The sequence below is a fragment of the Macrobrachium nipponense genome, chromosome 8 (genome assembly GCF_015104395.2).
Source record: "Macrobrachium nipponense isolate FS-2020 chromosome 8, ASM1510439v2, whole genome shotgun sequence".
Taxonomy (NCBI): Eukaryota; Metazoa; Arthropoda; class Malacostraca; order Decapoda; family Palaemonidae; genus Macrobrachium; species Macrobrachium nipponense.
The window spans coordinates 88,322,594-88,337,539 of NC_087203.1; the positions used below are offsets into that span (position 1 = coordinate 88,322,594).

At 33.5% G+C, this 14,946-nt stretch overlaps 1 protein-coding gene across 36 annotated transcripts in view; it reads left to right on the forward strand.

Moving 5' to 3' along the window:
• The window catches only part of LOC135222911 (protein nervous wreck-like), a 342,896-nt gene that overhangs the window by 245,592 nt on the left and 82,358 nt on the right, over positions 1-14,946 (forward strand). For all 36 annotated transcript variants that reach the window (XR_010316383.1, XM_064261335.1, XM_064261308.1 and 33 more), the window contains exon 5: positions 12,199-12,343. Coding sequence is in view for 35 of the 36 variants with exons in the window: in XM_064261335.1 (XP_064117405.1) it covers positions 12,199-12,343 (145 nt within the window). In the remaining variant the exon portion in view is untranslated. The remainder of the gene's footprint in view (positions 1-12,198; positions 12,344-14,946) is intronic.

Genomic DNA, 14,946 nt, shown 5'->3' on the forward strand with positions numbered 1-14,946 from the left:
TTAGGCCATGCCAAGCGCTGAAACCTGGGAGGTCACGCAGCGTTGAAGGGGAAATTGAAGCCAAATGGTTTTAAAGGCGTAACAAGAGGAAAACCTCGTAGTTGCACTATCAAACAATTGTTAGAGAGGATGGAAAGTCGGATGGGAGAAAGAGAATGTGAACGGGGCTACAGTAAAAGGAATGAAAGAAGTTGCAGCTAGGGGCCGAAGGGATGCTGTAAAGAACCGTAAGTGAGGTGCAGTGACATCACTACTGCCCTAGGAGGTTCAAATAATTGCTTTAGATCCTCGCTCTCCCCCCCTCCCCCATTTTCTGCAGTTTTGTAATTTCATCAGCTTTTGTAAAATCCGTTACTTATCTCATTTTTCTCTTTCTTCATAAACAGCCCTTCAGTAGAGTATCAAAATGGTCAGTTTTTTTATTCGATTATTCTACATGAATATCAACCCACTATGAGCAATAATACAACATTCCCAATATAATAATAATAGATATGCATAAGTTGAACAGCCTTGCGACTTTTCATGTTATTGCGGATTAAAAAAAATGGGCCATAACTTTCGATTTTTTAAATCAGTTTGAATTATCTTGAATTGCTTGAATTAAATATCGCATCTTCTAAATATCTGGTATAAGCATCTTCACAAAAAGCTTCTTTAGTACTTATTATTACCTTGAAATAAAGTCGGCAAATGTCAAACTGCAGGATTTTCCTCCAATCCCTCTTATTATCCTACGAATAACTTTCAGTTATAATCCTACCGATCTTAAATTATGGCTACATAACATTACGGATGCTATTGCTTCAAGTAAGATAAGTAAAGCACTGGACATACTACTGATAGATAAAACCACAAAAAATTTTTTATCTCTTTGGAAAATAGAACAATGAAACCTGAAATACTTGCATTCCAACTTGAAAAATATATTCAAAGATATTACGAATAAAAGGGGAGATGAAAAAAGAATTCAGGACAAAATACAAGCAGTCAGAGAGAGAGAGAGAGAGAGAGAGAGAGAGGCTGGGCAACACCCAAAAGGTCATGAGTCAAAAGCGAGTCTCAAGGACGTCTGTAGCAGCTCTCGACGTCCCCTCGAACAGGGACAAAATATCCTTTCGTTTATAGAAATGCACAAAAGAAGAATTATATACAATACTTCATAATCAAACGAAAGGTAAAGGGAAAAAAGGCAACGGAAGAATATTAATTCCATGAGATATTAGTCAGTGCAATTGGGATGAAGAGTTATTTATATTGCCACTATTGAAGTGATACTAAAAGATAAGAATAAAAAGAATAACAATGCATACAATACGCAGAAAAACATGAGTAAATATGGAGAGACGCAACTTTTGTGGTTTTGGGGATAATAGGATTAGAATGAGAGTAAATAAAATAATGTTTACCAGCATTTATTAACAAACAAGAAAAAAAACACAACATACATAATCACATACATACTTGCATACATGCATCATACATACACACATATAAACAAAAAAATATTATATATATATATATATATATATATATATACATATATATATAATATATATATTATATATATATATACCTACCACATAAAAGCAGAGGTGCAAAGTCTCCCTCACAACATAAAACAATGGTAATGTCCACATGAAAGGACCAAGGCCAGGCAGGCAATCATCCCCATTTCTCCATTGCACACGGAGACCTGACAAAACAAAGGAAAACGGGAACAATGCAGGGCAAACATAAACAAAGCGAAAACTGACCTTTCGTTATAACGTAAGAAAGTTAAACAAAATGAAAAAGGGGAAGAGAACTCGTAGATTTGTTTTATTGGACTGTAAAACCCTTCAGTTAGTACAAATGACTAAAGGAACCGTACAACAACAAACTGAGGGAACGCTAAATCTTTTCAAGAGAAAATGTTGCTATTAAATACATAATATACAGCTATTTCAACCACAACGTCAGGTGTACATAAGTAAATGTTAATAAATAATGGTATTCAGTCCTAACAAACTCAAGGCAAGACACTTCCCCCAATCCCTCTCTGTCTCTGCCACTCACCACTTCATTTGCCATTTACTCTCTATTTTTTCTCACTTCACTCCTGTATACTTACAGAACACACAACACACGCTATGAACCCATCTTCGAATATATACTCGTGCATATACACACACGCACACATATATCTATCTATCTATCTATCTATCATCTATCTATCTATCTATCTATCTATCTATCATGATATATATATATATATAATACTATATATATATATATATATAATATATATATATAGATATATATATAATAGGTGCATTTGACTTCATTATATACCCGAATACCACAGGAAAAAGATAAGCAGAAATCCGTACCGAGCGCTTTTGCCTTTCCTGAGGTATTGTCGAGGCACAAATGAAATACAGTTGGAAAGAAGGTTACAAGGTAAACATAAAGATCAAGAATACCAGATGGTTAACTGTCAAAAGACTAAAAATCAAAAAGATAATCCAGGATGATCCGAGATTACATGGTCACAAACTAAAACCAGAGATTTAACCATAGGAGAAACGGAAGCTTAGCCATTCAAAGTCCAAAAATATGTATAAAATTGAATATATTAATTTTGTTGCTTATATTTATCTGCAACTTTTTCCAATTATGAAGGCACCGAGTTTAAACAAACAAAGACTTAAATTAACAACACTGCCATTATTAGACTTAATAAAACGAGATTCAATGCTATTCCTTTTAACTGCGTCGCTACACGGGATTAGGGCTCTTGCTTGACGCCAGTTAACAGGATGAACCAAATCTCTCATATGTACGAATAATGCAGTCGGTATTTGGCCAGGTCTCACAGAATATTGGTGATTTTTTATTCCTTGTGAAAGTGATTTCCATTTTGTCTGTCATATATTTTGTCACAATTTTTACAAGGAATTTCATATAGGCAGCCAGAAACATCTTTAGACTTTTTCTTTACTAAACTCTTAACATTAATATTACTGACAACACTATTTATGTTGGAAAGCTTTAAAATTCTACAAACTTCTAAAAACCTTTCATCATATGTTAATTTGAGACTGATATGCTTACTAAATTCAAGTTTGTCATTAGTTAAAAAAAAAAATTTCCTGGCTCTTTTTCATGCTACATCTACTAAAGGCCTTAGGTATTTTAGTATCTAGGCAATATCATGAATAGTTTTAATCTCAGCGTCAATAAACTGCGGGCTACAGACACGTAGATCCCTTAGTTGATGGTGATTGGAAAAATAAAGAACAAAGGAGGAAACGTTAATTGATCTTCCAAAGCTTGAAAAGGCGAAATTTCTATCATTTCTATGGAACTGTTAGAATCAAGATTATTCAAACTACAATTCTTCCTCTACAGTATTTTTATAGAAGGGACTACATTATTGAGCTTAATCAGGAATTCCTCGACAATGCCTCAATAAAGGCAAAAGCGTTCGGTACAGATTTCCTCTTATAATTTTCCTGTGGCATTCCTATATTGATATTATATATATATATTTAATAATTATATATATATATATATATATATCTATATTACGCTCTATATATTATAATATATATATATTAAATTTAAATTATATCTATATTCTATATTATATATCTTATGTGGGTAACTTATATATAATATATATATATATATTATATATATATATATAGTGTCTATATATATGCTCATATATATATCTATATATATTTAAAATTTTACAAATTTCTATATATATATATATATAGATATATAGATATATATATTAATATATATTATATAATATATATATATATATATGTCTATATATATATATATATAGATATTATATAATATACTACATGATATTATAATATTATAATATATATAATATATATTAGATTTATATATTATATGATAGATATAATAATAATTAGCCTATATTATATCCTATAATGTTTTAATGGATATATATATATATATGATATTATAATCTATATATTATATCTATATAGATAATTATATATATATATAAGATATATATATATTATATATATATTATGATATATATATATATATATATATATATATCTAGTATATATATATATAGATCAGAGATATATATATACATATCTAGATATAATATATAAATATATAATATATATATATTATATATATATATATCTATATATATATGCTATATGTATGTATATATTATATATTATATATATATATATAGATATCTATATATATATCTATAGATATAGATCATATATAGATATAGAGTGTATAGAGGCATATATATTATGCTATATATATATATATCGCATATATAGATATATATATATATCTAGATGATAACATATAGATATATATTATATAATATATAGATATTATAGATATATATATATATATATATATTATATATATATCTATATCTAAGATGTATGTATATATATATAGATATATATATATAATATTACTATATATATATATATATATATATATATATATCTATATGTCACATACATGTATAATAGTTTTAGTTATTAAACCTAATCTACACATATTCTCAATCATGACTTCACATCATGTCGACCAAAAAGATAATTGTGGCGATACGAATAACAGGTACAGAACGACCGGAGCAGCGACCACTACATCCAGTCATACAGGTATACATTTACACAGGCATACATTTATACGCTTTACCTAAAGAACTGTTAGTTCGTGTGTTTTTCAATAGCGATTTCTTTAGGCTTCTGTACATCAAATATTTACAGTTGTTTATGGACACATGGCATTTCCTGATGTTTTCATTCAAAATATACTAGTGTACTTATAAATAAATCTAAAATCTAATAATATCATATGCTGAATTTTTCTATTATTTGACTGCAATACGCGATATACTGAAATTACATATTTACTCCTGTATTAACATATTTTACGATATGCAGTTTTGTTTACCTTTATTCAGTCAATAATAATAATTATCTATTCATTGAATTTGCATACTGGCTATCTATCGTGTTATGTTCAACAAGAAGTGTTTTGCATCTGACAACTGTCCAAGCAATCATGCACGCGCGCTTCTCGTCCCCTTTTGGTCTGTGCCTTAATTGCAAAAGTTTCATCATATTCTATATCTGGCGAATTTCTAGCCAAAGTTACCCTATAAAGAAGATTTTAAAGTATATTATCGCTTATTAGTAATTATTTATAACAAATTATGACAGACAACCTATTCGGGCTGACAGCACAATTACGTTATAATACTGTCCTCCTATATTTTATGATAGGTGCCATCTAAATCGAAACGAGGGTTCAAATATGCACTCATTTCTGTAAAATATGAACTCGACGCATCGTATATTCAAATAGCGAATACTGTCACATGCAGGACAAAGCTTAATAATTTTAGGATGAGTTAAAATTATTGGATTCATTTTAAAATTGATTAAAATTGCAGAATGCCTTTTAAAACGAACTGAAATGGAAGAGTGCGCTCTTCCGTAATTTACGAAACGAATTAAAGGATAAGGTGAACCAACAAATAATGCAGTACCCATGAAATCAAAATGCCAAAGTCTAAAAGCATTTGAAGGACATGAAACCTTTCTCTCTCTCTCTCTCTCTCTCTCTCTCTCTCTCTCTCTCTCTCTCTCTCTCTCTCTCTTCTTTCAATATATACTGATAGCATAAATCACAGACGTCATCCCTTTCTTGCGGTAGCAGCCGAAATGCAGATAAGTACACATGACGTTTAACAATTTGTGAAGTAACATTAAAACGTGTGAACACATCTAGGATTTTACGCAGCTGGCACATCATCAAGTTAAAAACCAAATAAGATTCTGAAAGTCCAGGATTCAACGACATCTTTAAGGAGCATCAAAACAACAATTGATCCTTCCATTTACATATTAGGTCATATACATTCTGCTAATTTCAAAATCCTGTTCTCTGCGATTAAATGAGGGCTATATATAGAAAATTCAACTAAGACAACAAATAGAAATAATGAGAGAGAGAGAGAGAGAGAGAGAGAGAGAGAGAGAGAGAGAGAGAGAGAGAGTTTCTGAAAATGAAAGTGAATTTACAACAAATACAAAAATTCGTTATGATAATCAAATAACAAACGCAGGAATGTATTAATTCAATATTGTGCTTGGATAGTGATTCTGCCATTATCCCATTTGTACTCAAACTCCAAACCCTAAACAACTTTGTTCAAAGGCAAAGGAGATAGCATAATCACAATGATTTATTTGGTTTGAAAGATCATATGCCAATAAACACCACTTGCTTGAATTGAAAACAGATACTGAAATATTTATATGAATTGGATTTGAATGACAAATTTCGTTCCCAAAACTGATGACTGTCAAAAAAAAGAAAGAAAAAACAATCCATATCAAGATTAGTCATAATTTTCTGATATACACAATACGGACCAACTTGGAAGTGAAAGATTTAATCAGTCTCTCTCTCTCTCGTCTCTCTCTCTCTCTCTATCTCTCTCTCTCTCTCTCTCACACACACACACACACACACATATGTATGTGTGTTTGTATATATATATATATATATATATATATATATATATATATATATATATATATATATATATATATATATATATATATGAATATATATATATATATATATATACACGTATAATACCTACCCACGACACATGCAACGGGTGGGTTAGACTTCTTAAGGAATTAACACCTTACTTGAATTGAATGGCCTGGAACTCACACGTGCAACGACCTACATCTCATAGAGCAAATATAAATATACTATATAATATATATATATATATATATATATATATAGAATATATACCATACTATGTATGCATGTATGTATGTATGTATGTATGTCTGTTCATTACGAATATACGAAACCGCTTTTAACATTGATCTCTGGGGAACTGATGTAGAAAAGGAACAATGAACAACCACAAACAATCGCACTTAAATTTCCCTTTAAGTGCCTTTCTGCTATTGATTGCAGTTCATCCCTGCGGTTGACATGAGAAGCCACTTTCTTTCTGGAAGAACGGGGGAGGATCTGGTGAAAGGAGGAGGAGGAGGAGGAGGAGGAGGAGGAGGAGGAGGAGGAGGAGGAGGAGGAGGAGGAGGAAGAAGTAAAACCCCTCCATTACAATACCTTAGGGATCTTTGTTTATCTTACAAAGCAAAGGTTGAGAGAGGGCGATGTGTCTTCCAGAAAACGTTTGCAGATAGCGTTTTTTTTTTTTTTTTTTGCAGCTGAGGTCCCAAGCGTAACAGCCAGACAATGACTGGCCGAGATAACACAATTCCTGACTGTCTGAGGAAACCATTTCTGATATTGTAAATGAAGATTCATTATGGTTTCTTTTCTGCCACCTTCAGCTAAATTTGGACAATACTGTATACTTGTTTCTCCCCTTTCTTTTGTTTTCTATCAGGGCAGCTTTTGCCTAAATTAAAACAAAACATATCCATTACATCATATTACATAATATTAAAACCTCATCTTTAAATCACAAACTCTTCTTCAACATGCAACTAACAGATCAATTTTTTATCATAAAACTAGTGTTAAATATTAATGTAGAAGATTTTTATTCCCTGGAACCATCATCTTTAACGATACAAAGTACTACATTACAATAACCTTTCCTTGGGGTGAATAACTTCTCAAGTAACGTTCACTCTATTTCGATTTACTTCTCTTAACAGAAAATAAAAGGAAGGGAACAAAAAAATCAGTCCCAAAATAAAGAACAAAATATAAAGAGTGATACTGTTAAGAAGCTTCTGAGCCTAGCCACGAATGTAATGTACTAGATGATATAAAGTTAATGATTATTATTTTCCAGTTTCGTCTAGTTTCAAATTCTTTGCAATACAATATAACAGCGTCAGATATATGACAGGAGCTTACGTGTACTATACAATGCCTCTTCTTCAATTGAAAAATGAGATATCTTGGGAAAACTAATGACAAACGACAGACACATACTGTACATATACATACATTACATACATACATAAACACACACACATATTATGTATAGTGTAATATATATATTATATATATATATATATTAATACTATATTTGAATGAATGGTCCCATATAAACACCGTAAAAAATAAAAGCCATGTATTGTCTCTCATCTTATAGAGGAAATATAATTCTAGTTATTTTAGCTAATCGTTAGTCTTAATGTGAACATATTTTAATCAAACAAGTAGAGTGCAAGCAATCTATCAGAGAATAACCTGACTACATGCTGAGAGAAATACTCACCCAAAAGATGTATAATAACAATCGGATAAAAATAACTATATTAATTTACTAAGACAAGAGTTTTAATGATGTTTCAAAGTGATATAGAGACAAAGGACAGAGAGATGCCGGTGCATACGTGATCTGGGATAATCCTCTGGCAAAAGTTTGTTCTACTTAAAGTACTCGAAATTTTGGCTCTGGAGAATACTAAGTCTTTCCCTAGAGAGAGAGAGAGAGAGAGAGAGAGAGAGAGAGAGAGAGAGAGAGAGAGAGAGAGAGAGAGAGAGATTTAAACTATGTCTTTGACCAGACATTTTCCAAAATAAAGCCTTATCCACTGGATGGATATAATTTCTATAAAATAAAAACTCAAGATTTACGTAGCCGTTTTAGCAAAACACAATCAACGATATCTTCGCACGCTTATGAAGTAGAGAGGTGTTACGACCTTGTCCCACCCTTGCTAACTTTTGGCCGAGATGTGGTCCCCTCCATCTAATAATTTTGAACAGTTTGGCAACGAGGATCGCGCTCTGCCGCTATTGGTGCAATCTGGACGACCTGAGATATTATTCAGTTGCCTAATACAGCAATAATAAATTTTCTAAAATCTTGGGGTTGTGCCGGGGCTACTCTAACGTGGCCTTCCACACCTATATGGACTGAGCTTGCTTGCTTGAAGGTACTTTCTGGCACAAATATTTCCATTTGCCAATGACTTCAAGACTACTACTAATTTTAGCAGCAAATTATATATTTACTATTTTCTATAGACTCATTCTGTGTTGATAATTGTCATTACCAATTATACGTATATCACTGCTGACAATATTTCTCTACAATACCTCTTAATGGTTATAAGTAAGTTTCAGCTACTGACTATATTCCAGTTTCTTTCCCATTTCGAAGTTGATCTATTCACTTCTACCCGTATATCTTTCGGGAGAGTATTTTCGACAATCTAAACTAATCTAAACTGATTTATTGTATGACAATTTCTCAGTTGACTGAGAGGTGGTTTTCCCACGAGCTCCATGATAAATATTTCAATTGTAGGTGCATCTGTCCTTGCAGGCGTCCTATTGTTCGATGAAATTTATGACGAATCAACATCTTTCACCCGCGTACCTCCAAACAGACAGTCTAATTTTCCGCGGTATTACTCTCAAGGAAGCAATGCCTCCAGGTATCATTTCAAGGGAGCTGGAGATTAATGGCACGCCGTTCAGCCGGAGCAATATCTCTTCCAGGAGAGAGGCATTTGTTTCCTTGATTGATTCGGTGAAAATTCCGTAATTAGGAAGACAAACTGCGCATTTCGTTTCCCGTTTACGGTTACCACTTTTGTTTCCCTGATCGATCTCGTGCATTTCCGGTAATTAGTGGGACGAATTACACCATCCGTTTAGCTTTTCCCATTCCGTGAAATTTACTGATCTACTGGAGTTTATCTTACTTCTGTACACATAAAAATAGAAAACGGTTTAAATTGATAACAACTTGGATGGCGACTGCCATTAACATCTCACAGAAATTACAGAAAAGACAGCTCCTCGAGAACCTGTATCTCAAGAAATATGAAGTGAGAAGTAACAGCCATCTATTAGCTGTGATACCTGTGACCTATTATTTTAAATTGGAGGTAATTGTTCTGTTTACTTATTTTACCACATGCACTGAGTATGCAGAGAGACTTGTGCCTGATATGAAGTCACTTAAAATTCACTCCAGCATTGTGGTCTTCACACTCTTTGCGCTCATGTGGTACCACTTTCAGCAACAGGTCGCTTACTGTTTTTCTTCCTCTTGGGATTTGTATAATTCCGGATACCAGAAATCTTTATGGCCTGTTTTCCACGAATTAGTCTTTATCTTATTTTTCTAAGGTTCATGCGATCTCGATTTCACTTTTAGTCACAATTTTTTATTTTTCTTTATTATCGCCAGAGTTGGTAGCAATAAAATGGCACTCTTTCTTCCTCATGCGGTATACACAAAGTTCATGTGCATTCGCATAAAATACTGCAATTGACCAAAATATCCAGAATTTGAAAAATTGAATGTCTTTTTTTCCATACTCTTTTTTTTTTTCTTAAGTAGGGGAAATTCTACGGCAAATTTTTGACGTCGGTTCATGGTAACATAACTGACATCAAGAGACCTACCTATGTGGCTCTGACCCAGCCTTCGCAAAGGAGTAAAGTTTGTCAACACCGATGAAGGAAAGTCGATTTCCTTCATGTTTCTTTACAGCTTGATTTTTGACAGCTTTCCAACATAAATTGCAGACTGTTCCAAGAGGTCTCTCAATGACTTACCCCTGCTTCCTAAATATTCGAAAATCTCTATTCGTTTCATACCTCTTATGTGTTGCAGCAATTTCTTAAATTCTGCATTCGTAATAAGTCTGTCCTCTTTTACATGTCACATAATATGTATTTCAACTTACAACGGTCATCCGCATTCGTGTAATTCTATGACACTGTTCTGTATGAAAATCTAGAGAGAGGGAATTGCTTGAAGTCCTTTTCTAACAGAAATGTTAAATACCATTGTTTTCTACAATGATTTCCAGTTCTATTTATAACATAGAATATCAAGGTCCTAATGCACATCACTCCTATAACTTACATGAAAAACTAAGTCAAGTAATCCTCAAGATATCACAAGGTCCAGCATAAACGCATAAATCAGCAAATCAACAATTCCTGACCTAATCAACTTGACCAAATAATAAATGTTCTGGTACATATAGCTCTTAGCACTACTAATTTTTCTTCTGAATGTAATGCGCAAGGCATGGATGTAAATACTACGAAACCGCATATATTAATTAAAATCTGGCTAAAACATTTCAAGAAGCCTATCATCTGACCATGAAAACCTTGGTTACTTTTCCCAAAACTCGGTATGACAGCAGAAACTTGCGCTACCAACTTTCCGTAAACTCTGGCACAAAGTCTTATGTCAGAACTTTACATCAAATTAATATCCGTCACACAATCTTTGGTTCATAAGTCTTCTGGTGAATCGGTTGCACATTTAAATAATCCCAGAATTTTGCAAATCCACGCGGACGAGCTCTTTGGAAAATCACTCGGCACGCTTAATGAAGTTTTCAAGATGTTGTACGTTTTCTCAAGCTTTTAGTACATTCATGTAATATTTACTTAGCAAGCAGTACAGGTATGACCTTATGACCTCGCTAAAATAGAGTTGAGGAAGCATGATGAGTTGAAGATAAGAAATCTCATATTTCACAAATTTCTTTGGAGCAGCAGGCAAACTAAAACTAAGATACATATAGAAATACCGACATAGAGCTACACATGTCCTTTAATATCTAATCCGCTCTACCTCAGAATTAATATATTTTCATATAATTATGTTAACCGAAGGGGAATTCTTTAGTCGATAATTTCTTATCGACTAAAAAATTCCCCTTCGGTTAACATATATAAAAATATATTAATTCCGAGGTAGAGCGAATTAGATATTTGTAGCTCGATGTATGTATATGAATCACGGTAATGTGATATGACTCACAGAAATACCAAGTGAGGAAAAAACAAACTAATATTCTATTGAATAGGTTTTATGAAATGTATTTTAATTTAGAAATTTAAATCAATGAGACTATTCCAAAGTGGAGTACCATAACTGATATCTTTTTTGTATAAAAGCTGCTTTCTTTCCTTACATTGATTTAACGATTTAAAGACTTTCATTCACTTGTAACAAGAAAGACCCAAAAGATTTAGAGACCAGACGGAGCCCGGCATCCGTCACAACATATATTTCTTCTCTTATGACGCTGAAGCGTGTTTTCTGTATTGTCGCAAATCATCCAAACACCTCCAAAATCCTTCGAAAAACTGCAGTATTTCCCATTTTCTCTTTCTCCCCAGGAATGTGTACAGCGTGTGGCGGACGGTACTTGACGAGACCGAAAAGCTGGGGAAAGCGAGACTGGCCGCTGTCGAGGTCTTCCATCAACACATTTCCGAAGACGCCAAGGTCACCAGACAGAATAAGATACACTATGGCAAAAAGGTAAGAATTTCCCACCACGATAAAATAAACGAGAAAATGCACTAGGGCGAAAGGCAAGAATATCCCTCCATTAAAAGATTAACGACAAGGTGCCCTATAGGGACAAGGTAAGAATATCCTTTCATTATGAGATGCATAAAAATATCCTACCTTTGAATATAACAGAATTTACAATTTAGGGCGAAAACCAAGCGCTGGGACCTATTAGGTCATTCAGCGCTGAAAGGGAAACTGACAGTAAGAAGGTTAGAAAGGCGAAAGGAGGAAGAAAATCTTGCAGTTCCACTATCAAACAATTGTTAGAGAGGATGGAAAGTCAGATGGAAGAAAGAGAATATGAACGGAGGTACAGTAAAAGGTGTGAAAGGGGTTGCAGGTAGGGGCCGAAGTTACTGCAAAAATCCTTAAGGATCGCTTACACTGCACCGTGTGTGAGGTACGCACGGATGGACGTATCCCCCTTACGGAGCCCTTCCATTGAAAGATACTCGACAAGGTACACTACAATGAGGGAAAGGCAAGAATATCCTTTCGTAATAAGATATATAATAATATCCTTCCGTTACAAGATTCAGGACAAGGTACACTGTAGGAAAAAAGGAAAACATTTCGTTCCTTAACAAGGAGCACGACAAAAACATACTTCGGCAAAATGGGCAGGAATTTCCTTCTATAATAACATAAACGGCGAAATATACTTCAGGAAAACGATAAGCACTTCATTCCATAATGGGATATACTATGAAAAAAGGCAAGAAAAGGAATGACAAACCGATAGAGGTAGGATTTTTCCATTAGTAATGACACCATGACAAAATATGCTACGGGAAAGAAAAATATCTTGTTTGCGACAAGGTATAGAACTAGCAAGACACTGTGACATGAAAATGATAATTTCCCGTCTACATATCACCAGAAAAATGTTTCCAACTATTGGAAGGGCCAACGTATTGCAAAGGGAAAAAAGTTCCATGAAGGCAAATCCTTTGGGACATGAATTCGGATCTTTCAAAGGAGCAGGACATGAGAGAGAGAGAGAGAGAGAGAGAGAGAGAGAGAGAGAGAGAGAGAGAGAGAGAGAGAGAGAGAGAGAGAGAGAGAGAGAGAGAGAGAGAGAGAGAGAGAGAGAGAGAGGATGCTTTTGAGTTTATAAGCATAACGCCAAAATATCACCGTAGCATCTTGTTTCTTAAGTGTATTTTCTGAGATACGTACGTCCACAATAGTATGAGGTTTTTGAAAAATACGTATAAACCAAATTTAATAACCAAACCAACGGGAAACCTCATTTTTTTTAACAATAACAATATATATAATCACACTATATTTCAAGCCATAAAAAAATCCTATTTATCGCTGCATAGACATCGCATACCTAAAAAAAAAAATGGTGACATGGTGAGGGAGAGACACATTACAGCAAACGTGATTACCGTCATCGACATCACAAAGGATTCCAACCAACAGGAAATGGGCGATAAAAATAATGAAATTTTACAATGCCACAAAGTCAGGTCTCATTATGTTGCAATCTACACATTCCTTACGCATGATAAAAACTGAAGCGTACCTTCATCCCACGAATGCAAAGCCGCACAAAATATCCTTTGTCCGTGAGAGGCTTTCATGGTTGTAACAACATGCCTTTGTTTTTGCAAGTTGCTGAAACATAACCCAAATGTATATGGATTTATCTTTCGAATGAAGGGATCTGTAACGATATTTCTCTCCTCTCTCTCTCTCTCTCTCTCTCTCTCTCTCTCCGTTACATTTTTGCACGAATAATACGATATTGACACTTTTACTTCAACCATCAAGATATTTAAAATAGACAATGAAATTATTCAAGCCCAAGAAGGCAACTTCGAACAAAGGTAATAATTTCCTTCCTTAACAAAATACACTATGGAAAACAAAGATAAGAATATTTGTCAGTGAAAAAACGAAGGATAAGAGAAACTATGCACAATACGAAAGAGTTCCTAGTCTAAAACATGATGAATAATACACCCAAAATTAGAGAATCTCTTGTCTGTGACAGAATACAAACCGGCATATGGTTTAGAGAAAAATAACAGATTTCCCAATTAATGATGATAACGAAAAAATATGTTACGGAAAAAAACAGAAGACATGTCTGCGAAGAGGTACAAAAAATGTGAGACACTGTTACATGAATATAATAATTCTCCGTCTACATATCACAAGACGAATTTTTGCAACTACTGGAGGGGCCAAAATATTGTCAAGGGAAAAATTTCTATGGAGGAAAATCCTTTTGGGGCATGAATTCACATCTTTCAAAGGAGCCGGACATTATGAGAACCTGTGAGAGAGAGAGAGAGAGAGAGAGAGAGAGAGAGAGAGAGAGAGAGAGAGGGTTTAAAATGTACAAGCATAAGTATAAAGTGGTACTGAGGTAATTTAGCCTATAAGAAAGATTTTCTTAGCTATGTCTGCAATAGTATGAAGCTTTTAAAGAGTAATGTGAACCTCAGTGGCCTATTTTCATTTTGACCAAAATATCATTAACAACGATAATAATTACGTTTGTAATTTAATTATCACTATACTTCAAATCACAAAAAATCCTGTTATTTTCG